Genomic DNA, 13930 nt, shown 5'->3' with positions numbered 1-13930 from the left:
AAGTATAAAATAGCCTTCTTAAGTATATTAGTTATTGATATTCCTAATAAAATGAACTTTTTTTGTTCAGCAATAAAGACTTAAATAAAGCATCTAAATAGTTTTTGACATTTCTCTATATAGTGGATTATGTATAAGGTCATTTGTGCAAGAGAATTTAGTTTCTTAACTAATTTTTATCCAGGAAGTAATAAAAAAATAAGGTGTGTATATACCTTGTAATTAGTGTGTAATCCAAGAAAGGTTAAGGATAAAGTATTGTAATGGGCTTTGCTTCACTGAACATGCTATTTGCATTTGTTTTGTGTACGGAGTCTCTTCTACATCGAACCAGAAGAGCTGGACATCAGAGAGACATTGAAGACAGTAATCTTGTCTCTTGGTTATAGGGAGAGGACATGTACTTTGGTTCTAATGGATAGCTTTGATTCATATTTAGAAAAGTTTAGAAGTTGGAAATTCCTGAGTTACAATCTTCATTGAAGATTTAGAGAAATGAAGTATCCCAGCCTTGTTTTATAAATCGGGTCTGTTTATTGTATCTTATTTATTACTGGCTTGAAAATTAACTCCCTGCTTCATCCTTTGCCTCTTATCTAGTGATTTCCTAGTACCGGACTACTTAAACCAGGAGCCGGAAGATACCCTTGTTCAATATGACCTTGGAGAACACAGTTTTGAAAGCAGCTCCTCTGTTCAGATGCCTGTGATTTCACAGGTCTCCTCGACCCAGAATTGTGAAAGCAGTTTTCCTTTGGGGTCTCTTGGTGAGCTGGCAGAAAAAGAGGAAGAAATGCCAGACCAGCCAAAGACCAGTGTTTGTGCCGAGGCAACCAGAGATGACCCCCCAAAATCAGAGCTGTCTTCTATAACTATTGAGTAATTTCTTGTTCGGGCTTCATTTTTGATTTTTGGAAAGTGCCTGTGCTTGGTCTTGTACATTTAAATTTAATTTAATTTTTTAAATGAAAAAAGGGTTTGCGGAAGAATTTCCCTTTTTATTTTGTAAGCCCTGCAAGTGGTGTTTTATTTTTCATGATAGAGAGATTGCTTCTGTAAGTGCACAATGATGTGATGTTGAAACATAATAGAAACCTTGATACTTAAGGAGAACCAGTTGACTTAAAAAAACCTGTATCAGTTTCCTCTTCTGTTGTTAAGAGTAGGCTAACAACAGATCATTAGGTGAAAAAGAAATCAGATGATTATTAACCTTCCTGAGATGAAAGGATACAACAGAAACAAATGACTAAATGAATTTGGCAAATGACTTGAGTAGATGTTTACTCCTGTTCACAGGATATTTTACAGTCTTTTGTAAAGCCTTTTGTTTTGGAAGTATTTATGGTAAGCTTTCTTAAAAATTATTAGGGTATATACTTGTGAAATCCAAAGTATTCTTTTTTTTTTTAAAGCTTTGTCATTACGATTTTTCATGGTGAAAATCTGGTATTGGGATAGGTACTCCCTGTACCTCTGTGTAGTACCACTGCTCGACGTGATCTTTCTTCTATGAAAGAAGGCAAAGAACCACGGTCGAGAATAGTCAAGCGTGCGTAACAGGAAAGGAGAGCACAGTATGTGAACCTCAGCTTCTTAGGGACTCTTACATACTGCTTTTCTGGCTGAAATTGTTGTTTGCCTGGTCTTTGAATGTTAACGCCCGGCTAAGTAAGTCATTGCCTGAATCCGTTTCGTCTTACCCCATCAGCAGCACTTTCTCTTGCCTATACTTGGCCTGATCCCATAAAAAGGAAAAAATACTGGAGATGTTCTATATTTTATATATAGGTTGTTGTATTGTTTGGGGATGTTTTGGACAAAATAAAGACTTCTCTGTTAAGGCTACATTCTTAACCCAACTGAGATTGTTTACAAAAAAACCCACATGACAGCGATACATTGTCCTTGTTCCAAAATATTTTTGGACGTTGCCAAATATCTTATTAAAAGCAGTTACTATAGTTTTTACACACTGTAAGCAATAAAGTAGAAGATAAAAAGAGGCTATAAAATGATGATCTATAACTCAAATCTGAGGGGAGAAAAAGAATTAAGGCTAGAGAAAAACTAAAAATTTTAAATTAATGAATATTACCTCTTTTGCTGCTGAGAAAAAAAAAAAAACTTCCTGGGTTACAGTTGAAATATACAAGATACTCTGGACTGGAGTGTACGTTTTCTCTGGTGCCGTTAAAGCATCTCTGACCTTGATCCTAAATATTCATGAGTCCACGAACAGTGAACTTTGGAGTAACTTTTTTTCTGCGTATATACCCAAAGTTTAATAATTATGAAAGCACCTGATTATAGATGAGAAAAAGAAAGAAAATACAGTTTCTTACTCAAAACACAAGATCTCAATTTTGGGTGCTAGACCTTAATAATAAAATATATTTTTAAGTTACAGTTATTTAATTGTTTCATTTTTTAATTGGCTAATTCTGTAATTTATTTTATCCCCTACAAATGTAAAGGAAGGGATGTGAACTCATTGAAGACCTTTAGATTGATGTTCTTTCCATATTCTGCTGTTTTTAACTTGCTTCTGAGTCCGTTTCTCACTCATGAACCTGTTTTTCCCTCTTTGCTCCCAGACTTAGGTGTAGTGCTTTCGGGAGAACTAACACATGCAGGTCATGACGGCCTTCCACCATTTACACTTCTTCACTCTAAGAGGTGGAATTACCGCAACTGTGAGACTTGTTAGTAGCGGTGCTGCTGTGTCTCAGCTGGAAAGGTCGGAAATTTTTAATTCTGATGTCATATAGATTCTTTGAAAACTATTATGCCTACCAGTAGTTAAATCTCAAAGTTAATTTTAAAATCTTAGATGGACAAGACAAAGAGTAGGTAAAATTATGATCAGGAGTCATTGTTGCCCTCAGTTCTAAGAGTTATTTTTTAAAAAGAAGGAAGGAAGGAAGAAAAGAAGGAAAGAAATTGGGTTAATGAGAAGAACTACATCAGAACTATTTGGGGATTTGCTGGTTAAAAGTGTTTTTAGCACACCCCCGTCCTGAGAATTTTGCATTAATAGGGTCCTCCACAATTTTGGCAGCTCTGAGGTGTTCTCTGTTCTCAGAATACCATCAATGGCTATTTTTTTCCGAATGGAAACTTAAGATTTTCATTGGTCATTACAAATTACACAGATTCCGAGTTTTATGAAACATTTGAATATACCGTGAAAATGCCTGTTGGTTGGCTGTCTGCTCCCCAAATCTTATCAGTACAGTACTTAACATATGATATTTCAGTGAGACTCTACAATTTCCTTGATACACAGTTTAAGGATATTTAGCTTATGGATCTGTCTTAGGAAACTAAGCTACAAGGGATAATTGTATATATAGTTATTTAGATTTATTTAAAATTCGTCTAAGAGAAGGATGCCTGGCTGTATAGTTTTTACCAGAATATGGGAAAACATTGCAAAGAGATGAAAACCAGTTACATTATCCCACCCACTAGAAATTGCCAGTGTAACTAAACAAAAAATTCCAGTTTAGAACACTTTAGCATAGCTGTCTTTCTTAAAGGCCCAAGGGGGTAACTTTGTGATATTTAAAGGGCTTAAATTTTAGGATGCAGGATAAATTGCCTTTTTAAACCAAGTATTTTATATAAGAAAAGCACTTACTTTTCATTATAAAACTACCGAGTAGGTGTGATAGACATACGTTAGACGTGAGCAGAGACGTTTGCTGTGTTACAGCTCCTGTGGTCATTCTTTGCTTCATTAAGGGTGTCTTCTAACAGTGGGAGCATCCAGCATGTCAGTGATCGTAGTCGCTCAGAAACAAAATCGTTAATATTGGGGTTTTTTGAATTTTAAGTTTTCGAGATAGGGATGCAGATGGTGGTCATCACCCACAGATGTATTTAAATGGGTATTTCCTACTTTGAACTTAAAATAACCTTAATTCTTATTTTAAATAATTAGTTATATATTTAGTTACATTGCCAGTTTTTAAAGTTCTCAATTTCAGTGAGACAAAGTATACTAAAATGTTTAAATAGCCTCATTCAATCTTACATTTTAACATTTCAGCAACCGTTCTGACTTGCAGTAATTTGGTTCCATGTTATAACACATGCCCTTTGGTTTTAAAAACTTAACATTTTGTTAAAATATTTTACCAAGAGGAATGAACTAGTCAGCACATCTAATACGCACTCATCGTTGGTAACTCTGTTACCTTCTAACCACTGAGCCAGTCTCTCCCGATGTAGAAGTGGTTCCCCGGGAGCCTTTAGAAGCTGTATGAACTCTTTAAGTCTTTTATCTCTTACTATTTTTTATTCTCATACTTAATCTAAATAGAGGCCAGTTGTCTAGTTTAGTGGCTTCTATTTTGAAGATTCTCAGATCATGTTTTAGTTTCTTTTAGCTTTGTAGCCCCTGAAAATTGCATTGCTGTATAATATAATGGCAGTTTGTACTAGTGTACCACATGGAGAGAATTACTCTTATTACGTGATGAATGATGATATTGTAACTGAAAGGAGATTTGAGGAATTGAGAAGAATTAGAAACTTTCATGTGGCACTCTTATTTTGACTCATCTGCAAACTGTGAAGTTACAGCTCTGGACTATGCATGCAAATGAGGGAAAATCATTTTCTAAATATTATATTAATCGAGAGGGAAAAAAACTAGTAAAGTTCACTTTTGGAAGTGACCCAAAGTTGCTAAAAGGTAGTAAATGTGGTTTTCACTATTAAGTTATTGGCTTAAGATGATTTGTTTATAATATATTTAGATTTTGAAAGTTCCTGAGAAAGAATGTGTACAAACTAGATTTCCTCTTCTGAATCAGTGGAGCAGAACTGAGGGGTTCTCTATTACAGTAAACATGTCTATGAGGAACGCTTATAGCTAAGCATACTCCGACAGGCTTTAAGCTCAGTTCGTGAAAATTTAAATTATTACTTATTTTGCCTATACTCATTTTTATCTTGCAGTGTCATTTTTGCTTGACGGAATGTTGGTTACTTAGGATACTTTTATGTGGAGGTTCCTCAGCAAGACAGATTTGCCAAAAGCAATAATGGTTCAGGTGAAACAGTGAAGTGGAATTGAACCAATCTGTAGGTCCAGCTAAGGTGAGCAGGCGTTCTGTGGGTATTTCATGTTTAGATGATAAATACGTAGAGATTTATGATGGGGAGTTAAGCCTGTGTCAGACTGTGGGATGAAGACTCTTAGTGGCGTGATAGTTGTACTTTTTTTTTTAACTTCATACTCAACTACTACAGTTAGATATTTCTACTATGTCATGGTGATTATATTTTTATGATAGAAAAAAATGGCTAGTTCTTTGTCTTTACAAACAGTCTCTGCAGAGATGTTAGGAGATGTTAGATGCCAACGTTATTGGCATCTCAATTGGTATCCGAAAACTAGACTGCATTAAAGTGCTTACGCTGCTTCACTCACGTAGCTCCCTTGCACAGCGGCCAGGCCAGTTCCAGTTCATGCCGAGGTTTCTATGTACGTAATAGTTTACAAAGAATTTAAGAGTTCAGACCAAGACCACTGGTTCAAAACAACTTTTTTAATTTTTTTAAACTTAAAATTTTTAAATTTCAGTTTGAAGTGCCTGGTTTATAAAATCAAATTCTTTGATTATTGCCTTTCTCTTTTAAATGTCTAATTTTGCTGATTAAGCTTAAAGCCCTGGGCTCAATGTGATGATTTATTGATAAAATTGCTGCTTGATGGTTTGAGGGCCTACAGTGTCATGACTTTTATTAAATTGTCCTTGTTTTCCCAAACACCAGTCTAATCATATCCAGATTTCATTATTCAATTAAATAAGTTTAAAACTCATCCTGTAAATGAATGTCGAGGTTACCAAAGTGTATCACCTGGTGAGGAAGGATAAATCTTCCCTTCGTTAAGAGGAGCCATCATCTCCTCTAAACACACGCTGTTTCCTTGGTATTAGTGGGAGCTGTGTTCACTTAAAGATGGGAAGCCTTTTGTGCAGTTCCCAGAAAGACCTGCTTTTTCTAGAAAGAACCTTTTCTATGACTAGGTTAGAAGTGTGTTTTCTTAAAGAGCTTTCTTTTATTTCAGTTACCAGTTTAGTTTTCAAGCTGACACATGCTGTGTAAAGTCTCTCATACTGAGAGTAAGTAGTCCACTAAACTGTTGCAAGTTGCACTGCTGTTCATCTTTTCAGGTGCCTGAAGTGAATGCCATCAGGTATTTGGAAGGAGCAAGATCGTAAGCTGTGTTCATTTTCTTCCTTACACAAAATGATGGCTTCTAATGCTTTTATTATCGAGCTGTTTTTAAAGAAGAAGTCTCTAATAGAGTGGAGTCTGGTTTTGATGCAGGTCCCAGTAACATAGCTGGCCTTGCAGTTGTTGTTGGTGCCTCCCTCGCATCAGGGAGAGGTTGCCTGCCTCTCTGTAAGGTGCCCTTGTGGCACCTTACGTCCAGTGAGAAGATGGTATGTGGCTTCCTTTTGCCTCTGCTATCTTCTCAAAAGCCATTTTATAAAAATCCTAGGTAGCCTATTTTAATATTTAAATATATATATTTGTGAGAGGTAATTCTAGAACAGACTTTTTTTTAACTTTAAAATTCCTGTATTCCCATTTTTAAGAGTAAATTTAAACTTTCCAGGATCAGAACTTTTTTTTTTCCACAGCAACATAATGAAAAAGTCAAATTGAGTTAATGGACCATAATTCAGTGAGAGAAGAAATTGATGTCTGGTTAAAGGAAACAGATGTGAAGGGGAAAAAATTGTTTTGATGTAACAGAAATGAATTTTTAAATAAAATTGTTTTTGTTCCTGAAATTTCATATTTGCTGCTACAGTAGCTCTGTATTTTACAGAGCTAACATATAAATCTGGCTCCATTTAAAAACTGGAGTACTTTCTAGTACCACCAGCCTAGGGAGAAGCCGCGCACCACGTCTGCGGGTGGGCGACTGGCGGCTTTGTTGCAGCTGGTGCGGGCTTTACAGTTTGCCTGCAGCCCAGTCAAGGGAGTTGGGAGACGCGTCTTCCTCTTGCTGTTACAGCATTATGATGCCCTTTGGGCACTGGCGCGTTGTGAAACCCTTGGCAGGGGGAGGGCGATGCTGGGGAAGAAATGTGAATTATGCTGATGGGTGTTTTCATGTCTTCTACCCTCTCCTGGAACCAGTGCAGCGTTCTTACCTGTGCCACGCCCTGGTTCACCAGCCTTGTGTCCAGTTGTCATCTCATTCAGGTTTGGCTTCACTTGGTGACAGTGGCCATAGTTAAGTTACTTGGCATGTTTGACTTTCAACAATAACAAAAATGGTTTTGGATTTTGTTTCATTTCCTAACAATGTATACGATGTCAGAACTTCACGTTTTATATCCTAGTATCTGGCTATTAGTATTTTACAGGAACCGTAGTTCTTGGTGACTACATATATATATATATATATATATATTTTTGTGACTTTTTGTATACTAAGTGCCATTTCAATGTTACAGTCATTTTTAGAGTCACTGTAATCAATGTGAATATCATGGTTTTCCGATCGGTTCTGAGCCGTAGTGTTTGCTTTGTGAATAATCTGTGTGTATTGTACATATCCTGTATAGTTTACCTTGTACTGAAATATTAGCTGGTTTGATATAAGGGAAGTATGTATTGAGTACTTTTTTGCTAGCCTGGTTGTTTAATCTTTTTAAAAAAGGTTTAAACTTTAAAAAAAAAACTTTAAACTGGCCTTTATTACATGGTCACAAATAAAGTTTCACTTAGAAGGAATGGGCAGGGAAAACATAGTTTTGAGTGTCTTTGAATAGAAACATAAGACTAAGATTTGGGGGTTTTTCCCCTCATTAAAATATCTTATTAATGCTTTATGAAGTAAAACTTCATGCTGTTGTTATTTATTGTTGGCTGGAAGGAAGCATTGGTGGTGGTGACTGAGGTCAAGTGGGTAAGAAAAGTCATCAGAATAATGCGTTACCTAAGGAAGCATCCACTGAGTGTGTGCAGACTAGAGAGGGTCGTGTGAGACGGCACGCGGCCGCTTCCCAGGCAGGTAAGAAAAGAGCTGCAAGTGCAAAGGTTCCACAAACACCATCCCTGAGGTTGAAGAGGGACTTAAAGGAGGCCAGTTAGAGAACGTCGTCAAGCCCTAGAGCTGTTGGACCAGGTGATTGTGCAGAGCTGCTGTCCTCAGTGGTGGGTTACCTCTGTAGAAGTTGCCCTGACTCTTGCTGAGGTCACACTTTATTAACTAGAGACCTCCTGGTGATATTTCAATAATAGCTTACAACCAGGACGTAGAGAACGGGCACTTCCTGGGGAAAGCGTCTCACTGCATAGGTGACGCGCCTGTGAGAGCTGGAAGGAAGGGCTTTCTAACCATAGACTCATCTAGCTGTGATTCTGACAATAAATGATCTATAGACAGAGCAACAGGCCAAAGAAATTGTTTCAATTGCTCCAGACCCCAAGCTGCCAGGATCACTTTAATTAAGTTCAGGGAGGAAGAGGGTAAATTTTTAAGGTGCATTCTCAGTCATTCAGTGAGCGTGTTGAGAGTTTTTAACAACAGTTTATTAAACCATTCAGGGTCAAAATAGTGTGTTGGGATTCTCATTGACCTCAGCCACAGATGATCTGTATGGATGCAGAGTGCAGAAGTTTAAGTAATCATGTGCTACAAGTTTGAATTGCATGTAAATTACAGACAGAAAACCCTCTCAGAAAGTGAAACTGAAGGTAATACCGGAAGGTGTGCATCTCCCCAGCGCGTGGTGCTGGGGTTAAGAGTTTGGGCGTTCTCTTCAGAATGTTTGTTGTAAGTACTAAACTGAGAAATCTCCAGAATACCAAGAGTTTTCAGTAGGGGAAGCTTGCTCATAAACATCAGATCCCAAAATGTAATGTAGTTCATTTTTCACGTGGGTAAACTTTTCTACAGACGGGAAAACTGACAAAGACAGGGCAGAGTCAGTCCAGAAAGAACTTCCTTATCAGCAGACTGATGAGAACTAGAGTTTGAAGAGCCATGGGGACAAAGAGAAAGCTGTTATATTGTTTTCTCAAACTCTGATTCATTTACTTGAATTTTTTTTACCAAAGAAATTTGTATTTCTATACCCACCCATTTATAAATCAGCAGACAAGCCATTGCAGAAGCTTTGGGCAGAGTTGGCTTTAGAACCGTTTTGCAGGGCTTCCACGCAACCTTACACCCTTCTTTCTATCTTTTCCTACTTTTTTCCACTGCTGACATATCTGCTGCCTTTGGCTGGAGTCATTTAAGTGAAGGAGTGAGTCTCGTTGGTCAGAGAACCTGAAGAGTCAGACAGGCTTAGCAGCACACACACTCACTCGGTGAGGGGCCAGTCTCAAGTGAACGGCCTCTGTCGATGTTTCTTGCTGCCTGGAGACCCTCTGTGGGAAAGTTGCTGTAGAACATGAGAAACGACCACAGCAAAATGAAACTCCACTCGTCCGTCTTAACTTAGGGACTGAGGCAGGGGTGCTCTCTTGGCATCAGCAGTGCATATGTGTACCTGGTCACCTTTGTCCAGGAACAGAATTCTTTATTGACTGCAAATGAGTCTACCTACAAGATTAATAAAAATTCCTTCTCAGTCAGTCCTACAGTTTATAAAATAGCGCCATGAGTGAGTTGATCTTCAAAAACTCGGTGACATGCTAACAGGTGTGTGGTCCACACAGGTAGTTAGTGCCCCTCCTGCTGGTGATTAAAGGCATCGGGTCCACCTGGAACCTCCAGGCACCACAGGGCTGGGCCTCGGGGCTTGGGCTGGTAGAGCCTGTATCAGACCCGGTGACGGGAAGGTCTGCCAGTGCAGCACTGCGGTTCTTTGGGGCACTAGCATTTGGGGAGACCCTTGAGGTAGGGTAATTCTGGGAGGAAACGTGAGTTAAATTATGCAGGTGGGTATTTTTGTCTTTTATGCCAGGACCGAGCTCTCCTAAAGCAGAATCAGGTTGACTTCTTACAGTGTAAGACAGTCGTCTGTGACCTGGTGAAAACGTGGACTGGTCACGCGCTTTGCTTTGTGTGCTTTCACCTGGTCAGCACGGCCAGTTAATAGTAACGGGCTATCTTTCCCACCCCTGTTGACAGTGTCTTCTGTCATTGTCTCCACCACTGCCGCTGTTACTTAATTCAGGCCTTTGTTGTTTCTGGCCCAGTAACAGAAACAGCTTCCTCACTGCTCTTCCCTCTCCGGCCGGGCCCACTCCGGTCCATCCTTCCCATTTCTGTTAGTCGTCTCTTAACCAGGCCACTGCCCTGCTTAAAGTCTGTCTCCCTCTCTCCCTCAGAACCCCTTTCCCAGCCAGCTGTGCCTGGCTAGTTGCAGTTGGACTTTCACAGCACAGATAAGTCATCACCTCCTCTAGGAACCCACCCCTCAGCCCCACTCCCACCTGCCACCTGCCTCCACTTTGAGGTTACGATCCCTCCTGTCTGTTCCCCCAGCAGATTTTGTTTAGCTCCACCAAACTGCTTCTCAGTCACGCTGTCTTCTAACTCCACCTCATGAGGTAGTTGTGAGAATTAAATGAATTATATGTGAAGTGCTTAGAGCAGCACCCAGTGTATAGTAACCATTTACCAAGTCTTGTCCACCATTACCAGTGCTCCCTCACCCAACTTAATTCCTGGCACCAGGGACTGTCTTCGATATGTATCTCCCCTGCGGCGCTGGGCACACAGTAGATCAAAATGTCGAATGAGTGATGAACGTTGCCAGCAGTCACAAGCTCAGTTTACCAGGATGCTCAGTGTGCTCACTGGGGGTTTTAGGACAGAACACCGAGCACCATGTCACCCTCACTTCACCATATATGTCATAATTTTACTCATTTTTAAATGAAGGTCTGAAGTGTCAGGCTGTATGGGATTATGAACAAGTATTAACTGTAAATCCAGTCCTCAGAACAGCTGCCCTGAGCCTGGCCAGAGCTCCCCAGACTGTCCTCTGACCCTGGTCCTGTCCTTTTCCTCCCTTGCTCTGGTTTACTCACCCATACCGTCCATGCCTAAGTGCCACTCCCGAAAGAAGCAATCCCAGAGCCCCCCACGCTGGGTTGGGACTTCCTGTTAGGTTCCTGCTGCATCCTGTGCTTCTGTTACATTGATCATTGATCACCGAGAATCAGCTGGGCTTCATTAGATAAAGTTCCATTAGGCCTGGGGCCATGCCTGTCTCTTGTACCATGATGTTCCAAAGTAAAGAGGAAATATAGAAATAAAACTAATGTAGAAATAACTGATTGCCATGAGAGAAACACCAAAAAGGTGTTTTGAAAATTTGGAGGGCGAGATCTGGGTGGAGGGACCCGGGCAGGCAGTGGGCGGGAGGAGCACGTGAGCTGTGTCTTGCTTGTAGAGTAGGATTTGTACCAGCAGAAATGGGGTGGGGCTGGAGGCACCCAGGAAACAACATTGCGCACAGGAGGCCAGGTGTCCAGGGAGTGAAGGTGGTTTGATTTGCTGAGAGTTACAGGATCCCCGAAAGGAAGACGGGAGAAAACGTACAGCAGAGGCCTGGGACCGGATCAGAGGAGGCCTGAAGAATGTGGCGGGAAGCAGGGACAGCCCATGTTCTCAGGCCGAGGGCCAGCTTCATCCGAGCTTGCTCGGGGGCAGGAGCAGGCAGGGCACAGCTGAGGGGGAGGCACAGACTGAAGTGAGGTGACTGAGGGGTCTGCAGTCAGGGGAGAGCCCAGAGGAGGGGACACGGGGCGGGGTGCAGAGCAGGGGTCCGGCAGGGGCTGGGTGAGACATGGGCCTGTGATCTTAAGACCACATCTTGTCTCTGAACAGCAGACATCTGCTCCCTCCTGAGGCCTCGAGATATTTGCTTACTTGACCTTGTCAAATTCTTAGGCAAACTCCCTCTGCTTTTCAGGGAGAACTCTGTGTCCTTGACAGAATAGGGTAAGAATTAGGCGAAGTTCTGAGCCTAGGCCCAGAGTTGAGTTCAGTTTAGGGTGGTGAGGAGAGAGCTTTTTTTCCCTGGGAACAGTCATGCAGGTGTAGTTGCTTAGCTGGGTGGCCGATTTCTAGCAGAGCCTGGCTCCTGCTAAGCCAGGTTGGTGGGGTTGAAAATCCCAAAGGCATTTTTCACGTCCTGCCTCACTCTGCTGCTTACACTTCCTTCTCCTCCTTCCCTCCGTAGACTTTGTGTGCTACACAGGCCACTGAGATACAGCATCAAACAGAACAGAAATCTTGCCCTCGTGGAGGAAGGAGTGGGGAAAGGAGGGTGACCGACAACAAACAAGATGGATACAGTGAGTGGGCAGGGGGGCTACTAGGTACGGAGGCCGAAGTGAGCGAATGAGGCCAGGCCCAGGCAGGTGACGGCAGGAGCGCTGCAGGCGGAGGGGGCCGCGAGTGCAGGGGCGCCGCCTGGCCCGTCTGTTGGGGAGGCCATGGTCCCCACCCACATCTCTCCAGGAAGACGCCCAAGCAGAACAGGCAGTGCCAGGAGATTACAAAGAGAGAAGTAGAGAAACTGGAGGAAGTTTGTTTCCACGTGTGAGACGGCTTTTCCTGGACAAACTCGGGGAAGTCTGTTTCCCCAACACAAGCCAAGGGGTGGGCTGCTCTAAGTTAGAAACTTAGCTTGAGGGCCAGGCACTGGCAGCAGTTGTAGGTTTAACTTTTTCATAGAGCTGAGCTCATTCTCTGTGTCCAGATTTTTGGCTTCTGTCTAAGTTTAAGATGCATTTAAGAGGCCTTGCATGTGTCCAGTACCCAGACACATCCTTTCCTACGGTGGGGCCGACTGCACACACAGCCCTGCACACACTGAGCCTGGGTACCAGGCATGTGCTGTCAGCGGGTCTGCATTCACCAGGAAACAGAAGTGGCTTCAGTAGGACAATTGCTTTTCCCCTAAGAACTCCCTGACAGAGAGGGACAGGCACGACTGCCCTGGGAAATCCTACCAGGTGCTTTTGAGAGAGTTCCGTACAGCACGGAAGACGCGGGGAAAGGGTGAGATTCAGCCGGGGCCACGTGCACACGCACGGAAAACAGCACTGGCTCCTCCGGCCAGGCCAGGATGTGCCAGGTGCGTCTGTGTAATTCCTCTCCAGAGCTGGGGTTCCGCCCACAGCACCCCCAGCCTCCCAGGTACGACCATGTGACACCTGTGAGAATTCAAACCCACTGACTGACGTGGCAGGGGCTTCCGTGTGGACCAAGGAGAAAGAGACTGGCTCAGATTAGCTTTGGGAAGGTCTCACTTTGCACGTTGTAAGTACTGCAAAACACAGGTTTATGTGCACGTACGTACCAACACGTGCACACTCGTGTGTGAGAACAGGGACAAGTGAAGGAGGGCCTCTTCAATCTGGGTCCATCTGTAGCTCCTGTCTTCCCCATGGACTGCTGCCCACCTGACGCCCCCTCCCCAGCGCTGCTGCCAGACCCTCCCTCGTGGGGCCCCGAGCTCGCACCCCTGAAACATGTGGGACCAGAAGCCCCTTCATGCTCAGTGGAAGGGGGTGTGCTCCCACCCGAGCCCGACGCTTCTCACCCCTCTCCTTGCTGTCGGCGCTCCCAGCATCCCAGAGCCAAGCAATTCTAGCCCCTTAGTTGCCTGTTTACAGGCACCATGTGAGGAAGGTTTGTCCCCACTTTGCTGAATCCTTTCCCACCTGGGCTCGCTCACAGTCCCTGGTTTACCCCAGCTCTCATGTGCATCAGTGGATTTTCCAGTTCCTCTCCCACCACGAAGTATCGGTTGGAGTCGGGGTGGAGGGGTGAGCAGAGCCAGGAGCAAAGGAAAATCCCAGCATCCCCCAGTCTCCGACGGGAACCAGATGCCTCTCCGGGCCTAACCGCCAGCGCAGCACTCAGCCCCGGGCTCCTGAGCCTCGGAACTTGGCCTCTCCCTGGTTCTCCCCCCACGACAGC

General features: G+C 42.8%; 1 protein-coding gene across 9 annotated transcripts in view; it reads left to right on the top strand.

The window, feature by feature from the left end:
* The window catches only part of ZBTB44 (zinc finger and BTB domain containing 44), a 45200-nt gene extending 37332 nt beyond the window's left edge, over positions 1-7868 (top strand). For 6 of the 9 annotated variants that reach the window (XM_074357151.1, XM_074357153.1, XM_074357152.1 and 3 more), the window contains one exon: positions 601-7868. In XM_074357151.1, coding sequence (XP_074213252.1) covers positions 601-883 — 283 coding nt within the window. In that variant the 3' untranslated portion in view covers positions 884-7868. The remainder of the gene's footprint in view (positions 1-600) is intronic. The other 3 variants (XR_012503885.1, XR_012503886.1, XM_010957872.3) reach the window with 3 other exon arrangements.
* Positions 7869-13930: the final 6062 nt, after the last annotated feature.

The sequence above is a fragment of the Camelus bactrianus genome, chromosome 33 (assembly GCF_048773025.1).
Source record: "Camelus bactrianus isolate YW-2024 breed Bactrian camel chromosome 33, ASM4877302v1, whole genome shotgun sequence".
In the NCBI taxonomy this organism is placed as follows: domain Eukaryota; kingdom Metazoa; phylum Chordata; class Mammalia; order Artiodactyla; family Camelidae; genus Camelus; species Camelus bactrianus.
The sequence above is the reverse complement of the archived record's forward strand: the minus strand, read 5'-3'. Positions and strand labels throughout refer to the sequence as shown.